This window comes from Thecamonas trahens, assembly GCF_000142905.1.
Source record: "Thecamonas trahens ATCC 50062 unplaced genomic scaffold supercont1.7, whole genome shotgun sequence".
NCBI classification, from domain to species: domain Eukaryota; order Apusomonadida; family Apusomonadidae; genus Thecamonas; species Thecamonas trahens.
This window is the reverse complement of record NW_013657673.1, coordinates 173,320-200,827: the sequence shown is the minus strand read 5'-3', so window position 1 is coordinate 200,827 and position 27,508 is coordinate 173,320. Positions and strand designations below refer to the sequence as shown.

Here is a 27,508-nt window from a genome sequence, read left to right as displayed (position 1 = left end):
TCTGACCGGCTTGGCCTGGCCTGGCCTGGTGGCAGGGGGGGCAGGTCCCTTTGGCGGTTTGGCCTTTACCTTTCGTTTTGTGGGCGACAACACGCAGAAGCAAAGCGCCATGACCCCTGAGGCCGATCAGTGCGAGTGTACTCGACGGCGTTCAGTGCCCCGCCTACAGCTGGCAATCAGAGTGCTACTCACTGTCAGCACGGTCGTCTGTGTCGTCACAATTCCAATCAGAGCCGCTGTCGCCACTGTGTGAGGACCGGGCGTGGCGTTCGGGATGGCTCGTGCCGCCGTCGTCGCTGGCTGCGCTGTCAGCTCTCGGCGTGCTCGATTCGTTGTCAATCTCGGAGATGTTGTGGAAGAGCGTCGAGCCGATGATTGACGAGTCCCATCTGTGAGACAGCTTTCGGGGGCCACGGTTGCGCGACCGGCTTCGGGCCGCACGAAGCGGCAACGCAGTTGACGCCGGCGAAGGCGACGCTGACGGCGATCGCGACGTCGATGTCGACCCGTGCTGGTCGGTATCCGTCAGTCGCAGCCGTCCGGTGCCATGGCCGTCCTCCTCGTCGTCGCTATTTGAGAACGATGATGAGTCGCCGAGCATGGATGACTGGTGGTGCAGGAGACGTGCCGGTGACTTGGTCGCCGACTGTGACGCCCGTGCCAATGTGCTGGCAAGGAGTGAGTCGCCTTGAGTCCGCGACCGCCGGCCCTTGGCAGCCTTGCGTCGATCGGCAATAGACTGCCCTTTCTGCTCGCTTTCGCTTTCAAACACTCGCGACCACGAGCGCGGCTGCGGCTGGGTAAACGACGACGAGAGCCGCTGCACGCACGACGACGACGCCGCCAGCGTCGCGTCAGAATTCAACATCGACGACTGATACCGTAGCATCTGGCCGGGGCCATCGATACACGGCCCTGGTGAGAGCGACGCGTCGTCGTTATCGTCGCTGCGCTCGCCGAGCACAACGGCACCAAGCACGCTTGCATGCGAGTCCGCCGCCCACGAATCAGCTTGCTGCAGGCCACGCGGCGCCTTATACATCGAGCTGGCACCGTAGTTTCGGCCGTATACATCCTCGCCATCACTTGACGATGCAGATCGCGACATCGACTGCGAAACCACGTTGCAGCTTACCGACTCGACGTGCGCATCCTCATCGCATGTAGAGTCACTCAGGATTGGCTCCAGCTCCGGAGGCTGACGGGTGGTTGGTGACTGATTCGGTGACGATGCGAGCGTCCGCGGCAGCGTCTGCGGTGACGACATACTGCTGCTTTCCCGGCCACTGACAGCGTCTCCGGTCGCGTTGTTCTTCTCGATGCTGGCAGCATCCTCACCACTCTCCGCAGACTCTGAACGGCTGGTCAGGCTGGCTGATGACGCCGAAACGGGTACGCCAGCCTTGGCAGCCTCGCTGCGCCGTCGCCACATCCACAATACACAAACAACACAGCAGGCGAGGAGGAGGAGCGCGACAGAAGTGCCGGCAATGACACCGGCCGCGCTGCTGTTGCTACCCTTGTCATGGTGTGGTACCGGGCCGGAGTCGGTGGGAGAAAGCGGTGGAGGCGGCGACGGCGGCCCGGAGCTCGACGGTGAGCCAGCGGCGTCGGGTGTCCAATCGGCAAGGCCGGTGGCCGAGTCGATGAGTACCACCACTGCGTCCATGACAGCCGAGTCGGACACGAGATGGGCCCATACATCGGCCGCCATGAATGCCTCCATCTTGTTGCCCGACGTCACCGCGGCATAGCGGAGCGATGGATGCGCAAGCTGCTGTCAGGTTCTCTCGGTCGAGACGTCTGGTCCCGAGTAGACGTAGCCGATGCCATCGTCAATGGTGGCGACTGCGACAATGCCAGGCGCAAGCTCGTACCCGGCCGACGGCGTGTCGGTGACGATGTACACAACATGCCGGGCTGACGGGGTTGGCGGTGTGCCGGTGGGCGCGTGTGTCGTGGCAAAGACTGCCACTGCGTCGTCATCGGTTGCTACAATGACCTCGCGGTAGTCGTTGGCCGGCTCAAGCTCGGAACGGACACTGATCGAGCTAGCCACGCCATCGTTGGCCACATCGGCCTCGGCAGCGACCCTAACCGGGAGGCCAGGCGGGTTTTCTATCAGTCTCGCCCATTCGCTGCCGATACCATCAATCGCAAGCGCCAAGTGCGGTGTCGATGACTGTGGGGCCGGTGACGGCACTGGCGGGAGGGCCGCGCGCTGCGGAACAAAGTCAATCACATCGTCGTCAAAGTTAGCTAGGGTGCCCGAGTCCGAGCGAAGCTCGACAACGACTGCAACAGCGGCGTCTGGCTCCATGAGGTGAGCCCATGCGGCGTGATGGACTTCGACCTCGGTATGCCGGCCCATCCTTGCAACCTTGAACAGCCCATCATCCAATCGGCTCCACTCCCAGCTTGCTGAAAGCTGCCGCCGTCGTAGACCCAGCCAAGACCGTCGCGGATCATGGCCACGGCATACAGTCCCGGCGCAGCGACGTATCCGGCACGTGCGTCTGCCAACGACGCCGGCGTTAAGAATATCGTGAGGTGCGGGGCCGATGACCCGCCCGTCGGCTGAACCTCGCGGGTAGTCACAATGGTTGCTGTCGCCGCTGCTGATGACACGCTTCGGACTCGTGTCACGTCGTGCGCACCGTCGTCGATGAATACGGCCATTGCCGGATCGCCACTGGGAGCGACCGGGCGGCCATCGTTGGACGGGTCGACAACATTTGACACAACAAAAGGCGAACTCATTCCGGTCCAATCGCGATCGTCGCCGTCGACAATAATCGGGATGGCAGTCGGGAGAGGGGGAGGCGGCGAGGGCGGTGGCGGAGGTGGCGGCGATGGCGGTGGTGGCGGTGATGGCGGCGGCGGTGATGGCGGCGGCGGTGATGGCGGTGGTGGTGATGGCGGCGGCGGTGATGGCGGCGGCGGTGATGGCGGCGGCGGTGGTGATGGCGGCGGCGGTGATGGCGGCGGCGGTGATGGCGGTGGCGGTGATGGCGGCGGCGGTGATGGCGGTGGTGGCGGCGATGGCGGTGGCGGTGGTGGCGGTGGTGGCGGCGATGGCGGCGGCGATGATGGCGGCGGCGATGATGGCGGCGGCGGTGATGGCGGCGGCGGTGATGGCGGTGGTGGCGGCGATGGCGGTGGCGGTGATGGCGGTGGTGGCGGCGATGGCGGCGGCGGCGATGGTGGTGGTGGCGGCGATGGCGGCGGCGGCGATGGTGGTGGTGGCGGCGATGGCGGCGGCGGTGACGGCGGCGGCGGTGATGGCGGTGGTGGCGGTGATGGCGGTGGTGGCGGCGATGGCGGCGGAGGTGATGGCGGTGGTGGCGGCGATGGCGGCGGCGGCGATGGAGGCGGCGGCGATGGTGGCGGCGGCGGTGGTGCGGATGGCGGCGGCGGTGGTGGCGGCCAAACAATCAAGCCATCATCAGGAACATAATCAACAATGTCGTCGCTATAGTCTTCCGGTGTGCCGTGCTTCTCCGTCGCCACACCCACTCCAGCCAAGCCAGCACTTTCATCCGACAAAAGATCAGACCATAGCCTGCGCGCAAGGCGGAGCTCGAGCGCCGAGCCTCGTCTCACAACACCAGCATCTGCACCCATCGCCACCGGGCTCCACGCCCACTCGCTCGATAGCCCAGTCCCGGCATAGACGTACGCCTCACCGTTGAGCACCATCGCTACTGCAAACACGCCATCTACTACGGCGTATCCGCGTGTTGCGCCAGACTCTGGTACCACGTAGAGTGCAACATCCACGTCTGTCGAGGCGTCACCACTTGCCTGCATCTCGGCGAGCATGTACACAAACCGCGAGTCGCTGGTAACATGAAGCGCTCGAAAGTCGTGCGCCTTATCGATGACATGTCCAGTGCTGCCACTCGGCGCGACTGCATCGTCGGAACCGTCGGCCATCGTCAGCACACCTGCGACGCTGGCCCACTCGTCGCCGATCCCATCGACAGCCACATCTGCCAAGGGCGGCGGTGGCGCAAGACCAAGCGCCATGTACGTGCCATCGCCTGGTAGGCTCTTGGTCACCCCACCAGATGTTACCTGCGCCACAACGCGTAGTTCCCGGGCATGCGAGCCTGTCATCGTATGCCACAGAGTCACAGCCTTGCGCGAGACAATGAAATCGACGCCGCTGTCTCCAGGCACCGCGACGACTCGCGTAATTGTCTCTGACCCTTCGTCGAGCGGCAGCCAGGCCCAGGCTGTTCCATTGGCACTGTTTGCATCGTCGTACACGTAGCCGACCGAGTCCATCAACATGATGTGGGCCGAGAGGCCTGGCACTCCGTGGACGCGGTAGCCTACGTCGACCATGTCACTGCCGAAAAAGACCACAACGCTCGTGCCATACGAGCCTGGCGACGAGAGCACGTCCAGCGACGTGCCGGACGGGATAAGCCTGGCCACAAAGGCATCAGCGCTCGCACCGAGAATTGCTTTCAACACATCTGCATCAGCCGATTGGCCGGCTTGTCGCTCAAAGTCGTAGCTCGCCATTGCATGCGTGCTGTACGCCAATGGCCACTCGGTCTTCCCGATTACCTGAGGAATGCACGCCCACTTGCATGGCCCGCCGCAGTCGATCGCCTCCTCGTCGGCGTCGAGCAAGCCATTACGGCACAGCTGCTGGCCACATGCCTGGCTGCAACTGCTTCCGCAATCGATGCCATCCTCCAGCGCCCGGCGCGCCCGTCGTCGCAGTTGGGCACCACAGCCCAGCTTGACATGCCCAACTCGACGCGCGGCTCCGGCAGCCAGTGGGGACTGGCGCTAGCCTGGTGGCCCACACTCGCCGCCAGCACCCCGCGCACCAGAATTGGTGCTTCAGAGTTAAAGCGTTCAGAGAAGCCAAACGCATCCAGCACCATTGGGCCCAGTACAGCCTCGGCTGCGCCACCGAGCGCCGACGCCCGCAGCTGCAGATCTGAGCTTGAAACTGGGGCCCATGCCCGTGTCTCGTCGTCTGCATCCACGCCCACAGCCGGTCGCACAACAGGCGGTGATGGCTGTGTTGCGCCGGGGCCGTTGCGACCAACAAAGCGCCACGCCTGGCCAGAGAATACACCACCTGACAGCTCGCCGCCGGGCTTGGCAAACAACAGCACCAGGTCGCTACTTGTGTTGATGGCGGCACCAGCTGCGGTCACGGAGTCCAGTCGGAGAGCCAGCGACGACGATGTCTCATCAAAGGCGACATACATACCCCGGCTGCGATCAAGCGACTCGGCGGCAAGCTGCGACGCGGCCCAAGCCGTTTGCAGCGGTTGGTCTACGTCGGTAAGTCTGATCCTCAGCCCACGTCCTCCGGCTGAGACACTCGACGGAATGGCGTCGCTTACGCCGTCGCCGGCTGCTGGCTTGGGAACCAGGGTGGTGTAGACATACAGCTGTGTCGGGCGTGGCGGTGAGCCAAAAATAGAGAGGTCGGGATGCGGAGATCGACGCTGCGCGCTGCGTGGTCGTGATACGCAATGCTGACCGTATCGACGTCGGTTGCGCCGCTGACCGCAATCCAGCCCCAACCCGAGCCAGCGGCTGGATCATGGCGATACATGAGGCCCTCGAGCACCATGCGGTCAAAGCCAGCGGCGAGGTATCCGGTACTCGCGTCGTCATCCGAGTTGAGAAAAACAATGAGATCTGCGACGGAGAGCGGGAGGGCGCTTCTCGTGGCAATCGCCAGCTCGAGCACCTCGCCCGATGCCGCGATCGAGGCCGAAAGTGCAATCATGTCGGGCGCGTTCGAGTCGAGGACAGCGTGGTCGAACGAGGCGCGCGAAGCCGCAGACGCGGTCGACTCGCGCGATGGCTCGCTTGTCTTCAGCGGGGCAAATGACAGCGAGATCGGAAAGGAGAGAAGAAACGCCTCGTTGTTGGTCTCGTCGGCCTCTGGAACCGCAAGTACCGCGTCGAGCGTGACCGCCAGTGAGAACTTGCCTGCACGCGGGATTGGTGGATGCGGCGTCCTCACTGTCGTCGTAACTCCAGGGAGCAGATGCGGAGTCTCAAAGTTGCCAACCTGTGCCTGCGCGAACGACGACCAGATGAATGCCCGTGACGCCTGCCCGATGCCGCTCCCGACGTTGGAGATGGTGACCAAAAGATCAAACGGCTCGTTGGCGGCAGGCTGTGGTGGATCTAGCGCGAGCGAGTCGACAACAAAGTCTGGTGGTGGATCGTGCTTGTAGATGTGCGCAGGGACTACGTAGAAGAACGACTCGAGAAGCACGTCATCGTGGTTGTTCGTGGTGTCGTACTCGGGCGCGTCGAGCACCACGCTCGCGTAAATGTGATTGCCCATGACAACGCCCGAAGTCTTGAGCGGAACCGAGACGCGGATGGCATCGAGTGAGCCCGGCGCGTAGTGGCCGGCAGAGAACGAGAATCCGGTCTGTGTGAGCTCGACGTCGTTGTGGACAATGGTGAGTGTGCCTGTGTATGGATCGGACGGTGAGGCCGGCGGCGCGCCGCGGTTTGCGAGGGTGACGGTGACGAGGGTAGCGTCTGGGATGGGTCTCCACGCCGCCTCGGCCTTTGTCCTCTGGAACTCCGGAATGATAGAGACAATGACGACGTCCGGTGCGCCACCATAAATGTCAGGATGGTGGATGTTGTACACAACGTCATCGATTTCGGCAAGCGAGCGCGATGGCGAAATGTGGGTAGGGTAGGCGTTGGCCTCTGCGGCGGCGAGGTACTCAAGTGGCGTCTCGTACCACGGTGCGCCCTGGGCCTCGCCCGATTCGCGGGCGGCAAACATGACGGCCCAGTAGTCAAGAACGAGGGTTGTAAAACCACGGCCATCGGCGTTGTCCTGGGCAGCAACGAGTTGGTCATTGAAGACGCGGCCCGAGGCCTCGGACCACCAAAAGTTCATGTCGGCGGCCCACGACTCCCAGTAGACGCCATTGAGGTACGAACGAAAGTCATCGTAGCGCGAGCCGGCAAACTCGGGAAAGGCAAAGTGGAGCGGGCGGTTACCGATGAGCACCGCATCCGGGTACTCGTAGGCGAGGCGGGCGATGAGATCTAGCCCGCCGTGGCGAAGCCAGTAGTAGTCGGAGATGGTCGACGGTGGCTGCCAGAACGACCACGGCGCCGAGACGCCGAGCGTGTCGAGGAAGAGGCCGTCCATACCGAGCTCGACAAGGATGTAGTCAAGTCCGGCGGTGCCGACCGAGGCGTATGAGGCCTCCTTGAGAAATGTGAACCAAAGCGGATCGCCTGGGTTGACGTACAGCCCGCCCCACTCGGTGTTCTGGTCGGGCTTGCCATCGGGGATAAAGTCGATGAACGAGCCACCGGCATCCGAGTACGAGCCGACCATGTCGACGTAGAACGAGGGATAGCCATTGTTGGTGTACACCGCTTCGCCGGTGGTGTAGTCGTAGGTGAGCGGGCCGGTGCCGGTGTTAAGGCCGGCGCGGAGCGAGGTGTTGCGCGGGTTGTTGATCCCGGATCCATCGCCGCGCTCGCCGTAGTCTTCCCCGACCGAGATGTAGCCGATGACAATGGTGTCGTCGGCGTTGCCGAGGATGTTGTCGGGCCCATCACGGATGTCGCGGACCTGGGCGGCGGTGATGAGCGCCGAGCCACCACCTGGGTGGCAGATGACGAGGTCGTACTTTTCCGCGGTCCGAATGTTGTCTTCGGTCCAGGCTGAGAAGAAGACGAGGTAGTCTGAGTCTGGCGACATGCCCGGGATGGGGCCGCGAACGATCGAGCCGATGGACCGGTCACGAGCGACGTAGTTGGAGGCGACGTAATCGCCGGACGCGGTCACAATGTACGCGGTGTAGTAGTACGGCGTGATGGGGGCAAGCAATGGGTCATCATCGAGGTGCTCGATCGTTCGCTCGCCATTAACCTCACCTATCGCCGACGAGAGGATGACGGCGACGCTACCCGGGCTGCGGTCGGCCGGCGAGAGAACGTAGTTGGCGTCTGAGCGGAGGACGACGAGTGAGGCTCCTGCGGGGATGACCGGCGGGAGGCTCAGAAAGACGCGGAACAAAGTCGGCCCCAACGGCGTGACTTCGGTCCGGACATGAGCTCGGGGCAGGGTGACCACCAACGGCTCGGCGAGCGGGTCGTAAAGGGCGAGGTTGCCATCGGCGTCCTCCCACAGCAGAACGAGGGCGTAGCTGGCATCGTTGAAAAGCTGCAGCTCGGGGACGCCGAGTTGCAGCGGGGACGGCGGCGGCGGCGAGGCAGGCAGGCGGGCAGTTGTGCCCGGCCCGAACGAGATGTACATCGGCGACGAGACGTCGTAGCCCGGGGTGGGGAGGGTGTCAAAGGTCAGAGTGGCGACAAGGTCAAAGGCCGGAGCTGCCGCGTAGAGAGCGAGCGGGAGGGCAGCGCGCGGCGAGGCGGGCGGGATGTAGCCATGGAGGAGGGCGAGCGGGATGCGGAGGACGAGGGTGGCCGAGCCCGAGGGGAGGTCGTCCGAGTCGACGGGGAGCTCATCGCCGGTGGACGGAAAGGCAGCAGACGAGGTGGGTGCGCCGGTGGATCGGAGGTAGGTAGCGTCAAAGGTGGAGACGAGTGCGGTGGTGGAGAAGACCTCGACGCGGAGGTCGGCGCCGATGGGCATGCCGTGGTAGGCATAGCCGGTCGACTTGTTCGAGTCGAGATCAAAGAAGAGAACAGTCTTGGGTTGGAGGGAGAGGACCCAGATGACGAGCTCGGAAGAGGATGCGTCGACCCAGAGCGAGATCTCTTGGAGATAGGTCGGATCTTCGGGTGCGTATGGCCACGAGTCTAGGTTGCCGGTGAGAGAGAGGCGAAATCGCTGCTCTGCAGCAGGAGGTGGGCCGCTGGAGGCGAGCGGACGGTCGACGAGTCCCGAGGCGAGGTGCCAGGCGACGGCCTGCGGCGGCGGTGGCGGCAGGGAGACATCGATACGAGGGATGAATGGTCCCGGAGCGGCAGAGAACCCGTGCGCTGCTACCAATAGTGTACATAGTAACGCTGCGACTGTGGCTAGTGTGTGCATCGGGGGTGATTCGGGGGGGGGGGGGCGGGAGGGGAAGGGTGCGGGACAGGTGGCGCGGGAAAGAAGTTTGGCGGCGAATCCCGGCAGAGCAATCGGAGCCTGTCAGGCGGAAGGACAGCGGGCAGCGAGCGGTGACAACAGTGGTTGGTCAGAGGATCTCGAGCGGTGGCTTGGTGGGCGGGTTGTTGTATGTTGCGGCGTTCTCGGTGTAGAGCTCCTCGAGGCCGGTGATGTAGGCTTCGAGGTACTCGTCGACGACGGCTGAGTCCGGGTTGGGATGCGCGGGACAGGGATGGGCTTGCCAAAGACGACGGTGATGTTGGACTTGCGCGGCCAGATGTTTGTGATGAGCGGGAGCGAGAGGCCGGTCATCCGCTGGAACTTTGCAGCGATGGAGCGGATGAGCGGGGCATCGGCCTTGAGAACTGAGTACGTGTTGCACTCGTTGAAAGAGAAGACCGGGACGAGCGAGGCGCCGTGCTCGAGTGCGAGCTTGATGAAGCCGCGGCGCTTGCGGAGGACGACGACGTCGCGGTCGGGATCTGTGTGGAGGGCTTCTGTGGCGCCACCGGGGACGAGGGCGACGGACTTGCCAGAGCGGAGGACGCGGAGAGCGGAGTATCGCGCGGCGTCGACGATGCCGCCCCAGAGGCAGATGTCGCGGTAGATGGGGACGTAGAAGACAAAAGTTGCGGCAAGGACGCGGTAGGAGACTGCCGGAAAGAGAGACTCGAGGTTGATGCCGAGGCCGATGATGGCGCCAAAGGGGAGGATCGAGTGCGGATGGATGCCAAAGACGTACTGACAGTGCGGATCGAGGTCGACGGTCTTGACCAGGCGCAGCGAGAAGTAGTCGAGGACATACTGCCACAGCCCCCAGCGGCGGACAACCAGGTTCTCCTTTCCACCGTTCTGCTCGGACAGATCGCAATAGCTGAAGCCGTACGCGATGACCAGCGGCGAGAGGAGCGGCAGCGGGAGGACGGCCGTGTCCATATGGACCACTGTGGGCCCTGTGAGGAGCAGCAGGAAGAGTGCCCGTAGCATACGTTCGATCCATGCTATGGTGTGGATTGGTGGGTGGGTGGGGGCGGGTGAGTAGCGTGAAGAGGGAGGCGGAGAGGGAGACGGAGAGGGGGAGGGTGTGCGTACCGGGCATGCGCTGCCTGTTGGCGCCGCGCATGGCCTTGCGCTGCTCAAACAGGTGGAAGATGAGGCCGATGAGGACGAGGCCCAGACCGTGGAAGGCAAGGACCCACAGCCATGAGTCCAGCATGGAGGGGGGGGGGGGGGGGGGGGGAGGGAGGGAGGAGTCAGGAGCTGGGGCGTGACAGGGGCTGGAAGCAGGGCAATGGATGGGCAGAGGGCTGGGCGATGGATGGGGTGCTGGATGGGTGTGCTGGATGGGCTGGGCGATGGGTGATGGATGGGCAGAGGGATGGATGGGCTGGGCGATGGATGGGTGTGCTGGATGGGCAGTGGGCTGGATGGGCAGTGGGCTGGGCTGGGCCATCCCGTTACCTCCCGCCATGGCTACGCCTCGCTGCGAGCCGGTAACTGCCTCAATGGCAGCCAACGGTGACGCCGACGGCTGCAGCACTTGACGCACATCCCAGCCAGCGTAGGGATGTCTTCGGAGGGGATGAAGGAGTTTGTGATGTTCAACGTGTCCGGGGCCATCGGAACAGCCCTGTTCTATGCCCTCTACACAGCGCTGGTGTGGGCGTACCCGGTCGAGTGGCCGTACCCGGCGACAGCGGCATGGGTCGGCTCGTACACGCCGTCCATCGCCTGGCAGCACGTCCTGCATCAACTCTTTGTCTTTGGCACACCCGAGGGCGGATCGGTTCTCTCTGGTCTGGGCAAGACCTACGTGGTGTACTCGGCCTCGCTGGTGGGATCTACCGCCATCAACTGGCTCGCCGTGGAGAAGCTCAGCGTCGCCGCCAACGCCGCCTTTGTCCTCGGCCTGGTCATCACGGGCGCCATCAACTTTGTGGCTTCCAAGTACTGGGCCTTTGCCGACGATGGCTCCGGTGGTGATGATAAGGACGACTAAACGTCTTGCCACAGCCACCTATCGCGTGTCGTACTGCTGTCATCGCGTGCGATGTCGGGCGGATGCAAGAACAGGCTGCAGAGGTGGCGACCCTGATTGCGATACGCCTACATACAAGCGTATCTGTGGCTTGTCAACGTAATCATCAGACAAACATGCTTAACACGATGATCGCATCATCCCCCCCCCCCTTCTCCCTCGGCTGATCCCCAATGCCAATGCCAATGCCAATGCTAATGCTAATGCCAATGCCAATGCCAATGCTAATGCTAATGCCAATGCCAATGTGTCCAGGCAACCACACAAGAACCACGACCACACTCGACACACACACACACACAACCACAGCCACAACCACAACCACAACCACAACCACAACCACAACCACAACCACAACCACAACCACAACCACAACCACAACCATGTCCTCTACAGTCACCTCCTCAGGAACAGACTCGGGCTCGGACCACTCGCTCTCCTCATCAGCCTCGTCGTCGTCGTCGTCGTCGTCGTCGTCATCGTCATCGTCGCCATTGGCGCCATCGGCCTCATTGTCGTCGTCGTCGGGTGCGGCCAAGGCGGCGACGCTGCTGCATGCCTCGCGCTCACTCGCCGAGCATGAGTTTATCTCGTCGTCGTCGGCGTCGGCCGAAGACCTTGCCGACGCCCGCAAGCGCAAGCCGCGGACGCGGTCGGGCTCGTTGGTGCTGGCCTCGCCGCGGCGGGCACGTCGGACGCCGCGGTCGACGGGTCGCCGTGGCTCGGCGGCCGAGTTGTTGCGGACAAAGGCGCGGAAGCGGCGGAGCACCAGCGGCGTGGCCGGCTCGCGCTCGCGCACGCGCTCGCGCTCACACTCAAAGTCGACGGCCAGTAGGGCCGGAAAGACCGTGGCTGAGTACTCGGCCGACGACGGCAACGTTGTCCGCTACGCTGTTGTCCAGCTCTCATCGGGTTCTGACTCGTGCGATCTCGACGAGTACGACGCCGTCGCCGCCACCCGCTTTGGTAGCTTGTCCAACTTCAAGGGCGTAACCCGATCAGCGCCGCGCCTCAACCGATAAGCGCCACACTCTGTCCCACTCTACACCGACCACATCGACGAGTCGTTGTACGCGGATTGTGTCGAGTCGGAGCGCTTGCCACCGCGCAATGCGCGCCGTCGCGAGCGGACCCGCCCAACCCGAACACGCTCGCCGGTGGCGTTGCGGTGGACTCGCGGGTGGCGGACGCCGTCGATGCCTTTTGCGTACGTCGGGACAAGCCAGGTCCACGGATCAGCGCCCATCACCGATGCTAGGTTGCTTCGCCAGTCGAGCCGGTACCGCGAGCCCGAGCGCGACGACTCGAATGACTCGAGCGTTGTCTGGTTGCGCACGAGCAGCGTGAGATGCATGCCGGCAAAGGCAAGGAGGGCAAGGCCAAAGACAGCAGCCACAAACAGGAGGGCCACCGCCGACGCGCCAAGCTCAAACACGTTGGCGCCCAGCACCCGCGCCCTTCTCACCGCGCCGCGCGCCGCCTGCGTCTTGACATCGGTGAGCAAGCCACCGGGCGCAGCAGAGGCTGCGCGCGCGCTTTCCGCAGCTAGCGGCGCGACCTCGTCGACAGGAGCGCGTGTTGCAACGCCAAAGACAGCCACGGCGCATAGGCCCGCGGCGAGGACGCAGGCCAGCGCGATGTAGATGAGAAAAAGAAGAAGGTTTTGTGGTTGCCGGCGCCGACGCAGTTGTTCACCCAAGGGCAGTGGTGGTCCATCCGCAGCACACAGCGGCCGCATGTGGAGCAGTGATGGGCGCGATCAGGCTTAAAGGCGCCGCACGGGCGACAATAGCGGAACTTGCGCCCACCGCCCGTCCGCTCCTTGACCGTCATCGCCACCACAGCCAGATTGCGGTCGGCAAGGCTCTCCAGCTCGCCCGGGGCGGCGCCACCGGCCAGAGCCCTCTCCACCCGCCGGATCCGTGCCGGCGAGTCCGAGGCAAAGACCAGCGGGACAGCATTGCCGCGGGTGCAGGCCACCGTGTGGCCGTATGCCACCGTTCCCGCCACAAGCGTGGCCGCAAACGCCGCCGATGCCGCGTACGTTGCTCCTGCGAACAGCGCCGACGTCTGCGCCGCCGGCGAGGCGAGGAGGTACGGCGTGACCACAAACAGCGCAGTGTGGCCACCCCAGGCCAGCATAGCCGCAACGAGTACCACCGGAAGTGACGAGACACAGCGGAAGACCTGGTGGCGGAGGGTGGGCGGAGTGCGGGCGGGCATGGTGGGGGTGGCGGTGGGTGGCGGTGAGTGGCGGTGGTAGGGAAGTGGGAGGGGAGTGGTGTGGACGGGCGACGGGCAGGCAGGCGATGGTCGACAGCGGAGAGGCTCTCGATTGGAAAATTTTAAGATTGGGGGCGACAGCTTAGAAGTAGCCGACGAGACCCTTACCATCCTTGATCTTCATGAAGAGCGGAGCGAAGACGAGCGACTCGACAGCCGAGAGCTTGAGGATGATGTTGGTCGACGGGCCCGAGGTATCCTTGAGCGGGTCACCGACGGTGTCACCGATGACGGCAGCGTGGTGGGCATCCGAGTTCTTGCCACCGTACTTGCCCTCCTCGATGTACTTCTTGCAGTTGTCCCAAGCACCGCCCGAGTTGGACGAGGCAATGGCGATCTGGACGCCAGAGACGAGAATGCCGGCGAGGACACCAGCCAGGGCGTCGACGCCAAAGATGCAGCCGACAAAGAGCGGGGTGATCATGACGAGAGCGCCAGGGCGATCATCTCCTTGAGCGACGCGGTGGTCGAAATGGTGATGCAGCGCTCGTAGTCGGGCAGGGTGGTGCCCTCCATGAGACCGGGCATCTCGCGGAACTGGCGCTGGACCTCGTGGACCATCTCGTCGGCGGCACGGCCGACGGCGCCCATCGTCATGGCGGAGAACCAGTACGGGAGCATGGCGCCGATGAGGAGGCCGGCGAAGGGGAAGGGAGCCATGAGGTCGACGACCTCGATGTCAGCGCGAGTGACAAAGGCACCGAAGAGGGCCAGCGAGACAAAGGCAGCCGAGCCGATGGCGAAGCCCTTGCCAATGGCGGCCGTCGTGTTGCCGGCAGCATCGAGGGCGTCGGTCCGCTCGCGAGTCGAGTCACCGAGCTCGCACATCTCGGCAACACCACCGGCGTTGTCGGAGATCGGGCCGTACGAGTCGATCGTGAGGCCGGTGGCGAGAGTCGAGAGGATGCCGAGGGCGGCAATACCGATGCCGAACATACCGGCGAGGCGCTGCGAGACGTAGATGGTGACCGCAATGCAGATCGAGGGGATGATGACCGAGTTGTAGCCGAGGGCGAGGCCAAGAATGATGTTCGTCGCCGCACCGGTCTCGCCGCACGTGCGCGAGAGGTTGCGCACGGGCTGGTAGGTGTGCGAGGTCCAGTACTCGGTGATGAGACCGATGGCAAGGCCCGACCAGAGGCCGGCCGCGCCGCAGAAAAACATGTAGTACGACTGCACCTTCTGGCACGTCTTGATGGCGCCGCAGAGCTCGTCGACGGTGATCGGGAGGCCACGGGTGTCCCAGCAGTCGCCGCAGCGGCCGACCCAGAACTCCTTGGGGAGGTACCCGACGGAGAGCCCGTACAGCACGGGGGTCATGATGATGGTCGAGACAAAGAGCTGGTACTTGAGCGACTTCTCGATCTCAGACTTGCGGGTGACCGGCGCGATGTGCGTGGCCACAAACGAGGTGAGGAAGCACGAGAGGAGGCCGCCGGCCGAGATCATGAGCGGGTAGTTCATGGCGGTCCAGTCGAGGGCGAGCTCCTTCGACGGCGAGGTCGACGCAACCACAAGGGCGGCGCAGGTGGCCTCGGCAAACGAGCCGAACAGGTCGGCACCCATGCCGGCAACGTCACCGACGTTGTCACCGACGTTGTCGGCAATGACGGCCGGGTTGCGCGGGTCGTCCTCGGGAATGCCCTGCTCGACCTTGCCGACAAGGTCGGCACCGACGTCGGCAGCCTTGGTGTAGATGCCGCCACCGACGCGCCCGAAGAGCGCAATCGACGAGCCGCCGAGGCCAAAGCCAGCGAGCGCCTCGTAGAGGGCAACAGTGCGGTCAAAGCGGACCTTGAGGTTATCGCCCTCAAGGTACGGCCAGCGGAGGTAGAAGAGGCACACAAGCACAAAGAGCACAATGAGCGCGAGCGCGCAGAGGGCAAAGCCCATCACGGCGCCAGACTTGAACGCAACAGTGAAGCCACGGCGGTACGCGTTGTCCGGACGGCCGGGCGCAACCTGCGGGCCCATGGCCGAGACGGCAACACGCCCGTTGGCGTACACCGCAATCGACATGCCGATGTAGCCAGAAACAATCGACGCGATCGCACCGGCAACAAACGAGATGGCAGTGAACACACCATCGGGCCAGCCGAGCGGCGAAGCAAGGCCAAGCGAGATGAGCACAATGAGGCCGAAGACCACAATGAACACAGCCATGTAGCGGTACTCGGCAAAGAGGAACGAACGCGCTCCGCGCGTGATAAAGCTGGTGATCTCACGGATACGCTTCATCTGCGCGGGCGTCGCCGCGCCGGAAGACCCGACAAGGCCGGCCTCCTCCTCCTGGATCGAGCCTGCTTTGCCGCCGTAGAACCCCCCCCCGTGAGTCTGGCTGCACACCCTCGCCAAGAAAACCCTAAACCAAGCAAGCAAACCGGGTGCTGAAAAAAATTCACGCTCACCCGTCAGCCGCCATACAGGAGGAGGCTCTACGCCAACTCCTGCCCACCGCCGCCCCTCCAACATCACGGCTGTCCTACAGGAGGTGCTGCTCAACCTCGCCCGCGGTGTTGCGGCCGCTGGCCGCGACGCCCTCTGCATCATCGGCCAGAAAAAGGGGCTCACTCTGCTGGCGCTTCACCCCATCACAGTGGATGACAGGCTAGACGGCAGCAGGGGGCCATCAAAGGCGGCAACAACGGCGCAGCAACATACCCGACATACCTCTGCGGTCATCCAGAGAAACCTGGGAAACCTGGTAGACATAGAGCGCAGCAAACGCAAAGCCCAGAGCGGGCGCGAGAATGAGCGGCAGCGTGGCCGCAATCTCAGGCAGGACCATTGCGAAACAGTCGAGCGTGAAGTGGTGCCCGTGCTGGTCCTCGTCGTGATCCTTTTTCCCCCTCCGCCTATCATTCGCCAAACAAAGCCATTCATTGATTCGCCCCGCTCTCTATACGAGTGGCATTGGCGGGGGAAAATCAAGAACCCAGCAAAAGGTCCAACACTGACAAGGAACCTACACCGACACGCGGGGGAAGGCAGGTCCGACCCCGGACAATGGTCCCCATCACAACCTTGCTCTATGCTGAGAATCGTTCGCTACACAACCGTAGGAGTGATCCTACGCCCTCTTACTACTCCCGCAACCCCTTCCCTCTCCCCCCCCGCGCCCCGCTTTCCCCGCCACCCCATCCCTCTTCCCACCCTCTCTCCTCGCTCCACCAGGTCACATGCCGCCGTACGGGAAGAGGGCGCAAAAAAGGTCCGCACGCCTCGGCCTTCCCTCCCCTCTCGTCCCTGCCCCCCGCCGCTCCCGCCTAGCACAGCAGCCGTCTCAAGGACCTCCGTTCGACCTCGGACCGAAACGGCGTCGCTTCCCCCCCCCCCCAAGCCAAAGCATTAGCCACAGGCACGCAACATGACGACGCTGACCGTGGTCATGCTCACGCTGGCCGTGGCGATGGTTACACTGGCGGTGTCGGCGTCGGCACAGCGGCCACCGCGGACCGACATCGGCGCGCTGATCACAGGCGCAGGCTACCCGCTGGAGGAGCACTACGTGACGACGGCGGATGGCTACAAGCTGCTGATGCAGCGGATTCCACGCAAGGGCGCAAAGGCGGTGTACCTGCAGCACGGGCTGGTCGACTCGGCGGCGACGTGGCTGGTCAACGAACCCAACGAGTCGCTCGGCTTCATCCTCTATGACGCTGGCTACGATGTGTGGTTTGGCAACGCGCGCGGGAACGGGCAGAGCTGGGAGGGCCCGCCGGGCTGCGACCCGTCGGAGGCCTGCTTCTGGGCCTTCTCCTGGGATCAGATGGCGAGCCTGGACATGCCGGCCATGGTCGCCTACGTCCGCGCCACTACCGGCTCGGGCAAGATCGGCTACATTGGGCACTCGCAGGGCACCATGATGGCGTTTGCCGGGCTCGAGCCCGGCGACGCCGCCTCCATTGCTGTTGTCGCCGCCCTCGCCCCTGTTGCCCGCGTCTACCACGTCGACCTCGGCCCGTTCAAGCTCGTGGCTGACCTGCCGACAAAGTGGGTGTACGAGATTCTCGGCCACGGCGAGTTTAACCTCGATCCGGCGACCGTCTCCAAGCTGCTGCCGGCGGTGTGCGAGGTGGAAAAGTCGCTCTGCAACGAGATCGTGTGCCTTGTCGCCGGCTGCGACTCGGCCAACCTCAACAAGACCCGCTTCGATGTCCTCTTTGAGTACTTCCCGTCGCCGACCTCGGTCCAGGACATCATCCACTTTAAGCAGGGCGTGAATACCGAGACCTTCCAGGCCTATGACTACGGCTCGGTCTCCGCCAACGTTGCCCACTACAACCGCACCACCCCTCCGCTCTACAACCTCGCCGCCTTTGCCGGCAAGGTCGGCCTCTTCTCTGGCGGCCGTGACAAGCTGGCGGACCCCACAGACGTTGCCTGGCTCAAGTCGCAGCTCCCACTCGACGCCGTTGTCATGGACAAGATCTACCCCAATCTTGGCCACGCCGACTTTGTGTGGGGCCTCAACGCCCACACGCTTGTCTACCCGGACGTCCTCGCCCTCCTCAAAGCTGCCGACTGGGAGTAGAGCTCCCGCTCCCGCTACAACCGCTACTGCTAGCGACCCAAGCCAACCGCGCTTCCAAGGCCTCGATTCCAATGCCGTGCTTGGTGTAAACCTCACACATTCGCACATACCGCGCCGCCAGGGCGTCATCGTCCGCACCCAGCCCAGCGGCGAGCTTGCGGAGGCACGGCGGGCAGAGATGGTACGGCTTGGCCTCCAGCTCGTCGAGCGAGTTTGTGGCGTTCATCAGACACGTGTACCTCTTGCAGTGCTTAAGGCCAAAGAGGTGGCAGATCTCGTGTGCTGACACCTTGAACAGAAGCCGTACATCGTCCGGTGCCTCACTGCCCATCGTCCGCGCGCTCGACGCCACCGCCGCGCCGTCGACCGCACGCGCGAGGCCAAACACATAGTTCCACCCCTCGCCTGGGCACACATCGACGTCGGTGAGAACAAGCGTCACAAGCTCGGCCCGGCTGCGGCTTCGAGACCGCTTCCGCCGCTTTGCTGCCACCAACGCTAGCGCATCGCTTGTCGCCATCTGCCCGTCAGCACTGGTTGCGATCTCCATCTCGCTTGCCAGCACATGCTCCTCGAGCCGAACCTTGCAGCTCGGCGAGAAAAGGCGGAAGTAAGGCTAGCCAAAGCCTGCAGCGCCTCGTGCCGAATCGCTCTGGCCTCTGACAGAAGCGGGGCGAGGTAGATGGCCGAGTAACTGGCATGAACCGTCGCCCGAAAGTGGGAACGCGCAAACGACGCGAACGACTGCGCGCGCCGCCCCGCCCGCCTCCTCCCGCCACTCAGCACCTCCTCTGTCGGGCCGGCCTGGTAGAATCGACTGAGGCCAGCATCTCTGTTGGCGTTAGACATGCGCGTCAATGAACGAGCAGCAGCAACAGGAGCAGCATGGGGTATCGAGGGAGCGATGGCCTCGATTTTGTGCATTCCTTCGCAACGCTGCTTGCGAAGGAATTGGTCCGGCCTGATGCGGCGATGGCCCATCTGAAAGCCATTGGCTTCCGGAGCAGCTCGATGGTCGTAGTGGGCAACAAGAACAGTCTGTACGGCTTCTTTAGTCTGCTCTATGTGTTCGATGAGGACGACGTACACTGCCGGCTGACCATGGCTTGGAAGCGTGACACGCTTCGGTCTCACTCGCTGGTGCGCGATGAAGGCAGCTTGCTTCCGTTTACTCTTGCTTAATGGAATAGCGCGGTCGTCACGGTCTCGACATGCATTGTGCGGCCGCGCGCACGGTTGTTGTGGCCCCCAAGCCTAGTCGGCAAGTGAGCGTCGCGGAGGACACCATCATCGGCGGCAGCATGTCGAAAGCGTCGTGGAAAACGAGTGATCACTCGTCGGCGAGGACAACTCTGGAATGGCCTCGCTCGCTGGCTCGCCAGGAGGCATGGCGTTGGTGGTCACCGAGCCGGCCATTCTCGTCGCCCAGGCGATGATCTTTACCACCGTCGCCGTCCACGTCTTGCATGGCGACAACGGCGGCCTTCCCACAGCCGCTGCTGCCAAGGTCTCTCTCACCAGGGTCACCCATCACGTCCAGCCACGCAAGCGCTCACGCTCGCCTTGACGACAACGTGGTGCTGGACTGCTCAAGCGCGTCTTGAGTCCGAGTCGAGCGTTTGCAATCGCCCACAGATTGATGATGTGTAGTGCGATGCAAAACACTCGGTACAACGCCACCATCACAGGTCTACAGGATGGTGGCCTCACGGGAGGTGGTCAAACTCCAACCAATCAAGAAAGGTCGCACTTTCATTTCAAACTTTCGGACTTTGCCACCACCGCCACCTCCAGCCCCTCCTCGCCACCCTCCCAAGCCCACGTTTGCTCACCACTTGTCACCCCCTGCACAACACACACATACACACACTAGTACGTACATCCTCTCCCACCCCACCCCATCTTCTCCCCTCCCTCCCCCCCCCTCCCCCCCTCCCCACCCCCTTCCCCACCCGCGTGCCTCTTGGCGCGCAGATTGATCACGAGTGCGACTCACACGACCGAGGCTCGGCCAACGCAACGTTGTCTCAGTGGTGCGGCTGAATGCGGATGAGGAGACCCTGGGACATGTGGCCGGCGTGCTGCAGGCCTCGTTCTCGGGCAACGATCAGGAGCGCAAGGCGGCTGAGGCCGCGTTTGCTGATCTCAAGACTGCGGCCGGCTTTGCGCCCGTCCTCCTCAAGCTCGTCGAGGGCGCCGAGGGCGCCATCGGCATGTCGGCGGCACTGCAGCTCAAGAACTACGTGATGCGGCACTGGAAGAACGGTGTGGGGAGCGGCGGGCTTGATGACGACGACATTGTGATTGACGAGGCCGACAAGGCTGTTGTCCGCGAGGCGCTGCTCGGCGTGCTTGTGGCGCAGCCGACGGCGGTGCAGGACGCGTTGCAGGACGTGGTCTACGCCATTGCGCTCGTCGACTACCACGAGCGGTGGGACTCGCTCATGCCCGAGCTTGTGGCGCGGCTGCAGCATGAGATGGGCGCCGGCGACTTTGACAACATCAACTCGTTGCTCGGCGTGGTGGCGCGGGTCTTCAAGAAGTACGAGGGCCAGTTTGCGTCGGACGCGCTCATGCTCGAGCTGCTGTACTCGCTTAAGCAGTTCCAGGAGCCGCTGCTGTCGATGTTCTCGGCAGCGAGCGAGGCTGCGGTCGGGTCGAGCGACAACCCTGGGTTCCAGGCGCAGCTCTTTCACGCCATGTCGACCATGGCCGGCATCTTTTACTCGCTCTCGGTCCACGACCTGCCCGAGTACATGGAGGACCACCTTGAGCCGTGGATGCAGCTCTATTCGCAGTGGCTTTCGTACGAAGTGGAGAACCCGCCGAGCGCGCTCACCGAGCTCCACGCCCAGATCATCTCCATCTGCGCGCTCTACACCGAGATTGCATCCGAAGAGTTCAACGACGACTACCTGCCGACCTTTGTCGAGCTCATTTGGAAGCGGCTGATGCGGACGAGCCAGGACCCGTCCGAGGACGAGCTCTTTGCGCGCGGCGTGCAGTTCCTGACCTCGCTGGCGTCGCGGGCCACCCACGGCGCGCTGTTCCAGGACCCGGAGGCACTGCAGGCCATTTGCGAGCAGGTCATCCTCCCCAACGTCCGCTTCACGGCTGCCGACATGCAGACCTTTGAGCTCGACCCAGTCCAGTACATTGCGCAGATTCTCAAGGGCGGCGACGTCGACACCCGCCGGCATGCGGCTTCGCAGCTCATTGCCGGCCTCTGCGACCAGTACCGCGAGCCGGTGACCCAGATCTTCTCCACGTACGTCGGTCAGCTGCTTGAGAGCTACACCGCCGACCCGAGCCCATCGGGCGAGGGCTGGATTGCCAAGGACGCCGCCATGTTCCTGGTCTCCAAGATGACTGTCGTCCGGTCGTCGACCAAGCTCGGTACGACCGAGGTCTCTGAGTTTGTCAACATCGGCGAGTTTTTCTCGGACCACGTTGTGCCCGAGCTTGTCGACGGCGACGTCAACAGCAAGCCAGTGCTCAAGACGGACGCGCTGCTCTTCTGCGCCACTTTCCGCAACCAGCTCCCACCCGATGCGCTGCATGCGATTGTCGCGCCCGCCACTGCCCTCCTCACCTCGGAGTCGTTTGTGGTCCGGACGGTGGCCGCGCACGCGCTCTCGACCATTCTCGTGGCTTCCGTGACGAACGAGAGCGGCGAGCGGCTCCGCGTCTTTGGCCCGGACGTGGTGACCGGCGACGTGCTTGAGAAGCTCCTTGTCAACCTGTTTGGCGCCATGGACGCAGGCAGCGACCGGAGCGAGCGCGAGAACGCGTTTGTCATGAAGGCCATCATGCGTGTGGCGTCGTGCGCTGGCGCTGGCATTGTGCCGTACGTCGGAACGTGCGTCGACCGGCTGACGGGCCGCATCGGCGAGGCGTGCGCCAACCCGGGCGATCCGTCGTACAACCACTACATGTTTGAAGCGCTTGCCGCCATCATCAAGGCGGTGTGCTCGTCCGAGTCGACGGCGGTCGCTGCGTTTGAGGACATGCTCTTCGAGCCATTCACGGCCGTCCTCCAGGCCGGCATCGAGGAGTTTTCGCCGTATGTCTTCCAGATCCTTGCGTCGATGCTCGAGATCCGGACGGCGGCCGGCGGCGCTGCTGCCGACGTGCCCGAGGGCTACACCTCGCTCATCCAGCCGCTGATGACACCTGCGCTGTGGGCGGTGACGTCGAACATGCCCGCCATGGTGCGGCTACTGCAGGCGCTCGTTCGCGCCGCACCGGACGCCGTCATTGCCGCCAACGTCGTCGAGCCCGTCCTCGGCATCTTCCGCAAGCTGCTCGGGCGGCGGGCCAACTTCCCGCACGCCTTTTCGCTCCTCCACACGGTCACGACCGGCTTGCCGGCCGAGGCCCTCGCGTCATCCTTCCACAACATCTACATCCTCATCTTTACCAAGCTTACGGCAACCGAAAAGTCGCCGTGGTACGTCCGCCACATGGGCCTGTGGATGACCAAGTACGCGGCAGTGATGGACACGTGGGACGGAGTCATGGCCGGCGTCGAGGCGCTGCAGAGCGGCCTGTTTGGTCAGCTCGTGCCCATCCTCGCCGACGCGGCGGCGCGGTACGCCGATCCTGTCGAGCGCAAGGCCGTTGTCGTCTCGCTCACCAAGCTCCTCACCGGCACGCCTGCCTTTGCGCAGAACTTTGGTGAGGCGTGGAGCGCGCTGTTTGCCGGCATTGTCGACGCGCTAGCGCTCGAGCTCAAGTCGGACGACGAGTCGCTCGAGGTCAAGGTGGCAGCGGCCAAGGCGTCGTCGAAGCAGGTCATGCACTCGGGCTCGTCGGCGGCGGAAGCATCCGCGCTCGAGTACGATACCAAGTTTGCGCAGCTTGCCAACGCACAGCAGGCGGTTGAGGACATTGCGCCCGAGGTCGAGAACCCGCGCGCATGGTTTGTCGAGCAGGTCGTCGGGTTTTCGCGGGCCGTCGGCGGCGGCATCCTCGCCAACGTCGAGCTCAGCCAGGAGCAGGGCGAGGCTGCCATGGAGTGGTTTGCCGCTGCCGGCGTCGACACCTCTGCGCTCTAGTGTACCTTAACCCTTAACGGTACGGTCGTTCGGTGCGTTGTCGCACGCGCCTCAAAGTGAACAACACAGTACATGATCAAGCCCTCAAGCCGCCCTGCTGCTGCCATGCGCCGGCCGATCGGCGTCGCATGGGTTGTTGCGGCTTGGGGTGGGAGGGCCATACAGCCGCGCCGCCAAGGCGCCCATTGCAGCCGGGCGTTTGATCGAGACAGAATCGACCACAGAGGGCGGACAAGGATCGCCGCCCTCGCACAAGGCTTCCGCTGAGACGGGCTCGAAGGTGACGTGCAACGTGCGAGACATCAAGGTGACTCGAGTGCACGAGCTCGAGCGCAAGCGGGGCATCATAGCGATGGGCGCGTAGCACGTGATGATGTTACTGGGATGAGACGGCGAGCGAGGCGAGATGATCCATAAAGACGCGGAGCGAGACATCGTCGGTCAGAATGACCTGGCCGCCGCCCTCCTGGCCGTACTCGCCCATGTTGTTGTGGGTGACGGAGGGATCGACCTTGGAGTAGAGGATGCGAGCCGGGGACGAGTACTGGTCGCACTCGATGTACCGCGGGACGGGCCAGCGGTCCTTAAGGATGAGTAGGGCGTCGTCGCGGGGAGTTTGCAGCAGGGTCTTGAACGACTCGTACTCGGGCAGCTCCTGGTAACCCTCCTTCTTCCAGGCGGCGATGGTCTCACCGGCAAAGATGAGGACAAAGAAAAAGGTGTCGAGGAGCAGGATACGATCGGGCAGGATGGAGGCAGCGTCGAGGAGGACCGGGGTGGGCTCGGCGTCAAAGCCGTAGGCGACGAGCGACGGCTGGATCATGATGAGCGAGTTGAGAACGTTCTCGCGGTAGAGGGTGTGCCGGTAGAAGGCGGTCTCGTCGGGCGACGAGTTGAAGACCTGCAGGAACTGCGAGCGGCGGAGATGGAACATAAACTGCGGGTACATGGCAAAGCCCGGCGGGAGGGTGAGCGACGACGGTGAGTCGGCCTGATAGTCGCCAAACTTGGCGACGAGCCGGATGAGCATGCGGTCGAGCCAGCGGATGACGTCAAACGAGCCCTCGGCCTCGGCCTTGAACACGGCCTTGCGGGCCATGATGACGGTGGCGGCCTCCTGGTCAAAGCCGTCGATGATGAGGCCGGGCTCGGCCTTGGGATCGGCCCACGAGCGGGCGACGGTGGTGACGCGGAGCCGGTACACGCCCGACGCATGCCGGTAGATGGTGGTGAGCTGGAGGAGGCCCTGCTGGCCGGCCGGAATGGGCGCGCCCGAGTTGACCACCTCAAAGTAGAGGGCGACCGAGGTCTGCGGGATGAGCCCGTTGAGCCGCCACGCGGACGTCTCGCCGACGCCGATCGAGGTCTCGGCGACGCACGACGACTTTTTGCCGAGTGACGAGAGCGGGCCGATGGCGCCGGCGACCTTGAACTCACGCGTCGTCTGGACTTCGAGCGTGGCAGAAAAGGCCATTTTGAGGTCACCAGCCTCGTCGCGGGCAAAGCACCGCTTGAACGACTCGCGGAACATCGAAGTGGTGAACGAGTCGGCGAGGACAAGGAGGCCGCCGGTCTTGTTGACGGCCGAGATGACCTCGAGCACTCCGGTCTGGTTGCCCGAGCAGGCAAACATGTCGAGGACGTGGCCGTTGGCGACGAGCCGGCTCGCAAGCGCTTCGTAAAAGGCGACAGCAGGCTTAAAGTGCGGGACTGAGCCCTTCTCGAGGTCGTGGTGGGCGCGGATGGTCTCCTCGAGGTCGTCGGAGAGGACCTTGCCCGGGCCGATAGTCGGCGGGCCGCCGATAAACGACATGATGCGTGCGCCGGTTGCCGGGTAGCACACCTCGAGCAGCGACGCCGCAACCGAGAGGGCGACGCCACCAGCACGGATGGCGCGCTTGCCCGACGGCACCGGCCACGGGTCCTTCTCCAGCTCCTCCAGAATCGAAGTGAGGGTCAGGTCGCATTCCGAGAGCGGAAGCAGGAACTTGCCCGGACCGCCGGGGAGGATCTGCCGCTGGCGGTGTGAGGCGCCCGCGCTGCCGGCCTTGCCTGGCGCGGCTGGCGCGAGAATGCTGAGCGCCACCCCGACGTCATTGGGAGAGACGTCGCGGTCGCCACGGAAGATGTGCGACTTGGCGCACTCGCCAAAGCCGAGCTCGTGGACGGCAACGTGCTTGCCAAAGGTGATGAGCCCGACGAGCGAGTTCTCCGGGAGGAGCGAGAGCGAGAGAATGAGCGACTCCTTGAGCGACTGAATCTCCTCGGGGTGGATGGCCGTGTCGACGACAAGGAGGAAGATGGGCGGGACCGGGGCGGTCTTGCGGAGGGTGTACTCGATGGTTGTGTACGAGGGGAAGAGCTCGGCCGGGAGCGAGGTCTCGGAAATGGACTCGTAGTGCTGGGGAAAGGCGTTGCGGCCAAAGCAGAAGGGGCAGACCCAGCGCTTGTTGCGGGTATCGATCTGGCAGAACGGGTTGAGGATGCCGCGGCACTCGCCCGAGCGGCAGACCACTGGCTCGTACTCGAGCACAGGGCAGCCAGTCTCCTTCAGCGGCGTGTACATGCACGAGTGGTCCACCACCATCCGCGTAGCCTCCACCTTGGACGACGGCCACACTGTCCATCCCCCTCGGTTGTCCTCTGTAAGTCGTCACCCCCTTCCTCCACACCTCCTACCCTTCCCATGCCCATACTCCGCGTCGAGCAGTGCCTCCATTTTTTGCAGCCACGTCGTCCGGCCTGCCGCCACCGCCATCGCCCCCCCCCCCCCCTATCCCTACCCCCCCTGGGTAGCCACTACTGGGTGGTGGAAGATGGTAGGGAAGACACAGAGGGGGTACTGGCATGTGTAGGCAGGTCTACGTACCGTTCCATGCAAACCGGATGCCGTCAACCGCTTCCACGTCGGTCACAGACCATGCCGCCTCGTCCGCAGCCATGCTGTCGAAAGGGACACAAGTGGTGGTGTTTGCGGTTGCTGTCCGTCCTGCCGCCCGACCGGCGACCGGCGACCGGTGGGTGGCGGGTGGCGGGGGCGGGTGGCTGGCGGGTGGCGGGTGGCCTGTTGACTGCAGGGGTCATTGGCGGGAGGGAGATGGGGGACGGTTGACCTGAGCTGGTGTTTTTATGGCGGATGCGTATTGGGGGCTCAGATGAGGCGGTCGCAGATGCGCCAGTGGGTGTCGTCGGGCGCGCGGAGACGGCGCTCAAAGACCCAGTACTCGACAATGGGCGTCTCGTCGACGGCCTTGATGAGCTCGCCGGTGACGGCCGAGGTGACCCGGAGCGACTGGAGCGACTCAAACTTGACGGTGATCTGGGCCCAGAGGTCCTGGTCGTCGCGGAGCGGGAAGGCGCGCGACTGCATGATCTTGGGCGCGACAGTGTACTCACCCAGCGACCACTCGTAGTTGCGCTCGGCCTCGCGAGCAAGCTTGACCTCACGCTTGAGGGCGGTGAAGAGCTTCTCGGTGGTGAGCTGGCGGAGCGGGGCGAGCTTGCCGGCGTAAAAGGCCTCGTTGACGATGACGTAAGACTCGCCGGCAAGATCCTCAAACTTGGCCGGGGTGAACCCGTCCATCTCCTTCTTGATGGCCATGACGGCCATGGTGTTGCGCGAGGCCTCCTGCGCCGACTCGCGGTAGTTGGCCCACCATCCGGCAGCCTCGGTCTCGGCCGCAGCCTCGACCGACGGCACCTTGAACTTGTCCACCGTGATGTTCGGCGAGGCAATGTACAGGTTCGGGTTCGGCAGCTTGAGCCCCGGCCGCCGCGGCATCGACGCCGCAGCCTTCTTCGTCTGCTCCGCCACCTGCGCCTCGCGCTTCTCAGCCTCGGGATCGGTCACGTAGTTGCCGATGAAGGGGACTCGGGCGAGCCGCGACCGCCACGAGGGCTTCTGCGACGCCGCCCCGCCGTCCGGCCCCAGCAGTGCGTCCGTGTACGGTGTCTTTGTCTTCGGGTTGTTCACCATTGGCGTCTCACCCGCTCCAGTCGACACCCATGCCTTCCCACCAGCTCCCGCCGTACCCACCACCGCCGCCGCCGTCGCCGTCGCTGCCGTCACCGCCGTCTGTCCAGCCGGGCTCAGCCCTGCGCGAACCACCACAAGCATAGAGTGTCGTGTATGTATGGGGGAGTTGAGTTGTGGGTTGTGGAAAGGGGGATTATGAGGGGGGAGGGAGTGCGGTGTGGCGTGTGCTGTGCTTCTCCCCCCCTCCCCCTCCCCCTCCCCCCGTCCCCCCCTCTGGTTCTCCCCGAGGATGGCCGAGATGTCGCGCCCCCTCATCCACTCACCGCACGTGGGAATGCTACGCTACAGACATTGTCCATCACAATCATCACCACCCGAGGAGTAGCCCACCTCATTGCTGCGTTGCACCATCTCTGCTGTAATCGAACACCTCATCACCCATTACCGTTGCACTTGGTCAAGATCAAAAACCCCATGTGGTCGCAATCCGAGTACCGCCCTTGTTGTTGCAGCTGGTTGGGTGCGCTAG

General features: G+C 64.0%; 12 protein-coding genes across 13 annotated transcripts; 4 read left to right on the top strand and 8 right to left on the bottom strand.

Moving 5' to 3' along the window:
- Nucleotides 1-45: 45 nt before the first annotated feature.
- On the bottom strand, nt 46-2,760 carry AMSG_01809 (uncharacterized protein; the record flags this gene model as incomplete). The annotated part of the gene is made up of 3 exons (XM_013905866.1): nt 46-1,777; nt 1,802-2,380; nt 2,446-2,760. 3 exons carry the CDS (start codon nt 2,758-2,760, stop codon nt 185-187), a joined length of 2,487 nt encoding a protein of 828 aa, XP_013761320.1. The 3' UTR covers nt 46-184.
- An 839-nt stretch (nt 2,761-3,599) lies between these two features.
- On the bottom strand, nt 3,600-8,999 carry AMSG_01807 (uncharacterized protein; the record flags this gene model as incomplete). The annotated part of the gene is made up of 5 exons (XM_013905865.1): nt 3,600-3,614; nt 3,676-4,626; nt 4,671-5,423; nt 5,480-8,905; nt 8,973-8,999. 5 exons carry the CDS (start codon nt 8,997-8,999, stop codon nt 3,600-3,602), a joined length of 5,172 nt encoding a protein of 1,723 aa, XP_013761319.1.
- A 180-nt stretch (nt 9,000-9,179) lies between these two features.
- Nucleotides 9,180-10,307, bottom strand: AMSG_01806 (diacylglycerol O-acyltransferase 2; the record flags this gene model as incomplete). Its single annotated transcript, XM_013905864.1, has 3 exons — nt 9,180-9,278; nt 9,320-10,092; nt 10,184-10,307. The coding sequence occupies 3 exons, from the start codon at nt 10,305-10,307 to the stop codon at nt 9,180-9,182; spliced, it is 996 nt and encodes a 331-aa protein (XP_013761318.1).
- Nucleotides 10,308-10,643: 336 nt separating this feature from the next.
- Nucleotides 10,644-11,090, top strand: AMSG_01805 (uncharacterized protein; the record flags this gene model as incomplete). The annotated part of the gene is made up of 1 exon (XM_013905863.1): nt 10,644-11,090. The coding sequence occupies exon 1, from the start codon at nt 10,659-10,661 to the stop codon at nt 11,088-11,090; it is 432 nt and encodes a 143-aa protein (XP_013761317.1). The 5' UTR covers nt 10,644-10,658.
- Nucleotides 11,091-11,512: 422 nt separating this feature from the next.
- AMSG_01804 (uncharacterized protein) lies at nt 11,513-12,803 on the top strand (the record flags this gene model as incomplete). The annotated part of the gene is made up of 1 exon (XM_013905862.1): nt 11,513-12,803. The coding sequence occupies one exon, from the start codon at nt 11,513-11,515 to the stop codon at nt 12,149-12,151; it is 639 nt and encodes a 212-aa protein (XP_013761316.1). The 3' UTR covers nt 12,152-12,803.
- Nucleotides 11,896-13,352, bottom strand: AMSG_01803 (zinc finger protein; the record flags this gene model as incomplete). The annotated part of the gene is made up of 2 exons (XM_013905861.1): nt 11,896-12,664; nt 12,697-13,352. 2 exons carry the CDS (start codon nt 13,350-13,352, stop codon nt 12,172-12,174), a joined length of 1,149 nt encoding a protein of 382 aa, XP_013761315.1. The 3' UTR covers nt 11,896-12,171.
- Nucleotides 13,353-13,458: 106 nt separating this feature from the next.
- On the bottom strand, nt 13,459-16,228 carry AMSG_01802 (the record flags this gene model as incomplete). 2 transcript variants are annotated; one of them, XM_013905860.1, is made up of 3 exons in its annotated part: nt 13,495-13,898; nt 13,934-15,712; nt 16,074-16,200. In XM_013905860.1, the coding sequence occupies 3 exons, from the start codon at nt 16,198-16,200 to the stop codon at nt 13,495-13,497; spliced, it is 2,310 nt and encodes a 769-aa protein (XP_013761314.1). The 2 variants fall into 2 exon arrangements, with proteins under 2 accessions (XP_013761313.1, XP_013761314.1); XM_013905859.1 differs by having other exon boundaries at nt 13,459-15,712; nt 16,083-16,228.
- A 496-nt stretch (nt 16,229-16,724) lies between these two features.
- On the top strand, nt 16,725-17,980 carry AMSG_01801 (carboxylic ester hydrolase). The gene has a single exon (XM_013905858.1). It carries the CDS (start codon nt 16,780-16,782, stop codon nt 17,944-17,946), a length of 1,167 nt encoding a protein of 388 aa, XP_013761312.1. The 5' UTR covers nt 16,725-16,779; the 3' UTR covers nt 17,947-17,980.
- AMSG_01800 (archaemetzincin) lies at nt 17,976-18,496 on the bottom strand (the record flags this gene model as incomplete). Its single annotated transcript, XM_013905857.1, has 2 exons — nt 17,976-17,997; nt 18,057-18,496. 2 exons carry the CDS (start codon nt 18,494-18,496, stop codon nt 17,976-17,978), a joined length of 462 nt encoding a protein of 153 aa, XP_013761311.1.
- Nucleotides 18,497-19,333: 837 nt separating this feature from the next.
- On the top strand, nt 19,334-23,085 carry AMSG_01799 (cellular apoptosis susceptibility protein; the record flags this gene model as incomplete). Its single annotated transcript, XM_013905856.1, has 2 exons — nt 19,334-19,453; nt 20,001-23,085. 2 exons carry the CDS (start codon nt 19,334-19,336, stop codon nt 23,001-23,003), a joined length of 3,123 nt encoding a protein of 1,040 aa, XP_013761310.1. The 3' UTR covers nt 23,004-23,085.
- Nucleotides 23,086-23,361: 276 nt separating this feature from the next.
- Nucleotides 23,362-25,966, bottom strand: AMSG_01798 (copii coat protein). The gene is made up of 2 exons (XM_013905855.1): nt 25,873-25,966; nt 23,362-25,622 (listed from the first exon to the last, which is right to left on the bottom strand). The coding sequence occupies exons 1-2, from the start codon at nt 25,943-25,945 to the stop codon at nt 23,380-23,382; spliced, it is 2,316 nt and encodes a 771-aa protein (XP_013761309.1). The 5' UTR covers nt 25,946-25,966; the 3' UTR covers nt 23,362-23,379.
- Nucleotides 25,967-26,111: 145 nt separating this feature from the next.
- AMSG_01797 (uncharacterized protein) lies at nt 26,112-27,120 on the bottom strand (the record flags this gene model as incomplete). The annotated part of the gene is made up of 1 exon (XM_013905854.1): nt 26,112-27,120. The coding sequence occupies one exon, from the start codon at nt 27,118-27,120 to the stop codon at nt 26,155-26,157; it is 966 nt and encodes a 321-aa protein (XP_013761308.1). The 3' UTR covers nt 26,112-26,154.
- Nucleotides 27,121-27,508: the final 388 nt, after the last annotated feature.